Here is a 6,000-nt window from a genome sequence, read left to right as displayed (position 1 = left end):
AGACTCTAATGTACTTATCTTCTTGCTCAGTTGTGCAACGCGGCCTCATACTTCTTTTTCTACTCTAGTTAGAGCCTGTTTGTGCTGTCCTCTGAAGGGAGTAGTACACACCGTTGTAGGAAATCTTCAATTTCTTAGCAATTTCTCAGATGGAATAGCCTTCATTTCTAAGAACAAGAATAGACTGTCGAGTTTCAGATGTAAGTTCTCTTTTTCTGGCCATTTTAATTCTGGCAATATGTGATGAAATAAAACGCCTGATGTTAGAACACAGACTGTTTATTAAGGATAGAACAACAAAGAGAAATTGTAATTTAATATAAAACACAAATATAGATTGAAGTAATACATTTCACACAGGAAAAAGTAATTTTCCTTCTGGATATAGTCTTTAATCATTACACGTACACTCCATTTTCTATTTCATTTTTATTACAAAAGTTTTCAATGGGATGAGAACATTTGGATGCTGTGAAACAACCAGAGATTTTTTTTAAGGAACATGTTGGAAAAGAACAAGGAGCTGTTTGCTTTCAGAGGAAGGAGTAGACACTGACGTCAGCGACTAGCTTTCAAGCAAATTTTGTGTTTTATTATTATTTTTAAATCAGTATCACTGGCGATATTCTGCTGTAACATGTGAAGGGAAGAATAAAACAGTAAAGCTCATCTTTCATTTGTATAAACATCAACTTTTATACACGTAAAACCTTTCAGATTTTATGTTCAGTACGTTGGAACTGAGGCGGAGTTAACTCGTTTTGTTCTTCCTACTCCGTGCGCGCTCCCGACGAGGGGATACAAATTTTCACAGGGATAACTACCTTGGCACGACACCGGGACAGAAGGACAGGTTCATTACCAGGAGGTTCCAAACTTCAGGGAGAGGAACCACATTCCAACTGTTCCACATCATATCAGGCCTGCAACGAGGGAAATTGTTTTATTTTGAACTATATGCCGGCTCAGGTATGAGTCAGGGAGTGTGGACCCACATGTTTTAGTTGGACAATTAAACTGAAACTTTATTAAGAGTGAAATTTATTTTAATTTTATTTTTGAAAACATCTCAATTGTATTGTGTTTTTTTTTTGGGGGGGGGGGGTTCTTTTTCTCAATATAAGGTCAAAGATTGATAAAATGTTGTGCGTTATTCGGTTATTTCCGATAAGTAAAATTATTGGATAAGAAATAAGCAGAAGTAAGGCTGGATTATAACCCTGATTTTGAGTGCCTTAGGTTGTATTTAAATGTTATTACTATCCTCAGAGGTGAGCCAAACTCAAGTCAAAACATAACAAATAGAGTTTAAGGGGTTTGTTACGAACTCAGGGGCCCTTACCTACTTCAGTGGGGTATAGGTGGGCTACATCTAGAATCACAGACATCTTCAAATTGTCACTTAGATCAAATGCAGGACGTCTGGTTTTATATATAAATGTATTTCACAGCTATTCTTCATAGTATTTATAAATATAATTTCCAGGGGACAGAAAAGCCTCCATGGGGTGGAATGACTCACAGACCTGGAACAGGAAAACAGATAGACCTGAATGTGTTCTAGACACAGTTTTAGCTTTGAACCCAGAACTTCTCCAGATGGTTCTGATGAGATGACCCAGCAGACATCAGTAGGTCGATGTAGTGAAGAGTTCAGACCCAGATGGTTCCTGCTGGAATCAGGTTCCTCTGGTCCTCTACACATGATGGGAATCAGCTTTCTGCTTTACAGGACACTAACTGGACCTGAACCACTGGGAACTGACTGGTTCTGGTTTCTCTCTCAGACTGACTGAAGTCCAGAAGATGGAAAATTGTCATCTAAAGGAGGACAGAGCAGAACCTCCAGCATCCAACTGTCCGTTTGTGAGGAGTGACCGGTCCAAAGATAAACCTTCAAACTTCAGTGCAGAACCTGGACCCTCAGACCCAAAGTAAGGAACCAGTTTCTAACTGATCCATGAGACTTTACAGAGATAGAACCTCTAGAATCTGAACTGCTTGATCTTCAGCGTCTAAATCCAAAGTTCTTTAGTTTTTCTTTCAGCTTAAAGCTAAATAAACATGAACGATGTCAGTCAGTAAATCAGTAGAATTTGAGGAACACAGAACCAACCAAGAATCTGAGGAGCAATCAGGTTCAGAGATGTTCTCTAAAGCTTTGGACCACAGGAGGTTTTGGACTGGGAACACTGGACCCAGCGTATATACTGGGTCCAGTTGATCCAATAGGCTCATGACCCGGCCAAAGGTTAACAGGGAAAAGCAGAACAACAGGACTTGGGTTGTCCCTCTAGTTCTAAGGTTCTGGTTCAGAGTCCGGTCCGGTGTTCTGTTCTTTAATGACGGCCACATCAGCTCCTCAGACAAGATGAACAGCTTCGGTTCTGATATCAGGGACCAGAACCTCTGCTCTCCACCTTCTCAGACTAGATGTGATCAATGGGTCAATGTCCAGAACTTTCTGGGCTTTGTAGTTCTAGTAGTGAGTACTATAGTAGTACTTTGTAGAATCCTTCCTAGAAATCTGATCTCATCAGCTCCATTAAACTGTGACATGAGCCTCTTGTCGTGCAGGTGTTGCTTTGACCCATGTGATCCAGACCAGTAGAACCCAGTTCTTCAGATAATTTTCAGCTGGATCCAACAGAACTGTCTGAATATTTCATTCTGGAACTTTAAACCTTCTGCTTCTCTGCAGCAGTTTGTGTTCAGAGCTTCTTCTTCTTCTCTGGTTTTTATCTCAGAGTTTCTCACTGATTGATTTGATCTGAATAACAACATGTTTGTGTTTCAGAGGTCAGAACCACAGAAAGAGAAAGAGAGCAGAACCTCCAGGATCCAGATGTCCGTCTATGAGGAGTGACCTGTCCAAAGGACAGCAACCAGACTTCAGTGCAGAACCTGGACCCTCAGACCCAAAGTAAGGAACCAGTTTCTAACTGATGGATGTGACTCTGCAGAGATACAACCTCTAGAATATGAACTGGTTGATCTTCAACGTCTCACTGGTTTGGACTTTCTGCTGGTTTTTCATTGGCATCCAGCAGATTACTGACAGGTCCAAAGTCATTCTCTCTCCTCCAGCCTGATAAATCTCAAACGTTGTTCAGGTCTGAATCTAAATGATCAGAGATAGAGACTCAGTGTGTCATGAATCAGCAGAATGGTTCTGGTTCCTTCCAGCAGGTGGAACTGGGCTGTAGAAGCAGCCCTCACTGCAGCGGGCTCCTTGGTGTCTTTGTCCACACAGTCCTACCTGTGGAGCTGCAGGTTGGGTCTGTTCAGAGCTTCATCATGTTGCTCAGAAACCAGAACTTTCCCAGCAGCTGTTCATCTGCAGCTCTGTGGCGTCTCTTTCCTCCCAGCATCAAACAAACCTCAGCATCACCCTGCCTCTGATCCAGCTTAGCTTCACTTGGGTTTTATTGCACTGACTGGCAGCTAAAAGAAGCAGTTGAACAGCTCTGCAAAGTCCTTTTATAGGTTATTTCAGTCATTGGATGACTAACCAATAACGTCCATATGCACTCACCGGCCACTTTATTAGGTACCCCATGCTAGTAACGGGTTGGACCCCCTTTTGCCTTCAGAACTGCCTCAATTCTTGGTGGCATAGATTCAACAAGGTGCTGGAAGCATTCCTCAGGGAGTTTGGTCCATATTGACATGATGGCATCACACAGTTGCCGCAGATTTGTGGGCTGCACATCCATGATGCGAATCTCCCGTTCCACCACATCCCAAAGATGCTCTATTGGATTGAGATCTGGTGACTGTGGGGGCCATTTGAGTACAGTGAACTCATTGTCATGTTCAAGAAACCAGTCTGAGATGATTCCAGCTTTATGACATGGCGCATTATCCTGCTGAAAGTAGCCATCAGAAGTTGGGTACATTGTGGTCATAAAGGGATGGACATGGTCAGCAACAATACTCAGGTAGGCTGTGGCGTTGCAACAATGCTCAATTGGTACCAAGGGGCCCAAAGAGTGCCAAGAAAATATTCCCCACACCATGACACCACCACCACCAGCCTGAACCGTTGATACAAGGCAGGATGGATCCATGCTTTCATGTTGTAGACGCCAAATTCTGACCCTACCATCCGAATGTCGCAGCAGAAATCGAGACTCATCAGACCAGGCAACGTTTTTCCAATCTTCTATGGTCCAATTTCCATGAGCTTGTGCAAATTGTAGCCTCAGTTTCCTGTTCTTAGCTGAAAGGAGTGGCACCCGGTGTGGTCTTCTGCTGCTGTAGCCCATCTGCCTCAAAGTTCGACGTACTGTGCGTTCAGAGATGCTCTTCTGCCCACCTTGGTTGTAACGGGTGGTTATTTGAGTCACTGTTGCCCTTCTATCAGCTCCAACCAGTCTGGCCATTCTCCTCTGACCTCTGGCATCAACAAGGCATTTCCGCCCACAGAACTGCCGCTCACTGGATGTTTTTTCTTTTTCGGACCATTCTCTGTAAACCCTAGAGATGGTTGTGCGTGAAAATCCCAGTAGATCAGCAGTTTCTGAAATACTCAGACCAGCCCTTCTGGCACCAACAATCATGCCACGTTCAAAGTCACTCAAATCACCTTTCTTCCCCATACTGATGCTCGCTTTGAACTGCAGGAGATTGTCTTGACCATGTCTACACGCCTAAATGCACTGAGCTGCCGCCATGTGATTGGCTGCTTAGAAATTAAGTGTTAATGAGCAGTTAGACATGTGTACCTAATAAACTGGCCGGTGAGTGTATATGCAGATGTATCCCATAGTATAGCATGTAGCATAACATTATTCTGGGTATCTTAGACCGACTCGTAGACATTGACAGAGTTAGCCAATGACATTGTGTCTAACGTTAGAAAATAGAACAAAATTCACAGTGAAATGTAAAAGTAGTAATTCTTTATTAAGTGGACGATGCTGTCGTTCGTTCTTGTAGTTTTGTTTTTTTTACATAAAGTACATAAAGAAGTATGAGGGTGTAGGGATGAAGGTATCTGGCTATGATGAAACTCGTCTCACATGCAGATTTAGATAGAAACACTGCGCAGGGGAATGCCTGAGACTGCTGACATTGAGACATGCAGTGATGATGATTTGAAACTAGAAGCAGAGATTAATGAATGCAGTGAGCTACATAAACACCAACCAAAACAACAGAAGCAGACTTAATAAGCCTCCTACTGGGTCACTAAATGACAGTAAAACATGGCGAACTGCCAAATGAAAATCTGCTACGACTCAACGTGGCCTAAAAATGATCATGATTTAGTTTTAAAGTGAGTCTGTTAGAGGATCAATACAACTCAACCTCAAAACGCTGACGGAGAAGATAAGCCGATAGACTTTGTAAAGAGAAGGCTGCAGCTTAATTGATCATTTAGAGTGACGAGACATCGACCAGAATATTCACCCCATTTAAGCGGTGAAGTGAAGACTTGATTGAATGTTATGTGATAAGCCATACCTAAAAGAAAGTGATTTTTTTTATATTGAATAATATAGACACCACTGACCTAACTATTTACCCAGTAGATCACGTTTAGCCTGGTGAAAATAAATTTAATTAATGTAATTAAATTTATTGAGTCTGATTAAGGAATTTGGGTTCCATATATCAGATTATTCATCTAATATATGGATAATGCAGGATTAAATAGTGTTGATGTTTGACTGGCAGACAGATTATGTGGTTAGACCAAAGCATTATTCAAATTTATTAAAATATTAGGTTCAAAGAATTTAATAAAAGTCAGGGGCAATAGGAAACAACTAACTTTCCACAAAACTTTGGTTTCTAAATTCAGCTTCCTTAAAATTTAAATCTCAGACAAAGCATGACTGGAAATCAAAACAGACTGAAAGAAACGCAGGAATGACATGATTTGTCCATCAAAGCAGCGCACAATCTACTGATTAAATCACCATGACATGATTAACAGAGAACATTGTATAAAAACCAGCTAGGGACCTTGAAAAGCAAAGATCAGGGACTGAT

General features: G+C 41.6%; 1 protein-coding gene across 1 annotated transcript in view; it reads left to right on the top strand.

The window, feature by feature from the left end:
* The first annotated feature begins 1,663 nt into the window (after positions 1 to 1,663).
* The window catches only part of LOC119772653 (NLR family CARD domain-containing protein 3-like), a 29,896-nt gene continuing 25,559 nt past the window's right edge, over positions 1,664 to 6,000 (top strand). Inside the window, exons 1-4 of the mRNA XM_038269172.1 lie at positions 1,664 to 1,683; positions 1,788 to 1,934; positions 2,798 to 2,923; positions 3,254 to 3,422. Coding sequence (XP_038125100.1) covers positions 1,664 to 1,683; positions 1,788 to 1,934; positions 2,798 to 2,923; positions 3,254 to 3,422 — 462 coding nt within the window. The remainder of the gene's footprint in view (positions 1,684 to 1,787; positions 1,935 to 2,797; positions 2,924 to 3,253; positions 3,423 to 6,000) is intronic.

This window comes from Cyprinodon tularosa, unplaced genomic scaffold (assembly GCF_016077235.1).
Source record: "Cyprinodon tularosa strain WSP-4 unplaced genomic scaffold, ASM1607723v1 ctg1191, whole genome shotgun sequence".
NCBI lineage: Eukaryota > Metazoa > Chordata > Actinopteri > Cyprinodontiformes > Cyprinodontidae > Cyprinodon > Cyprinodon tularosa.
The sequence above is the reverse complement of the archived record's forward strand: the minus strand, read 5'-3'. Positions and strand labels throughout refer to the sequence as shown.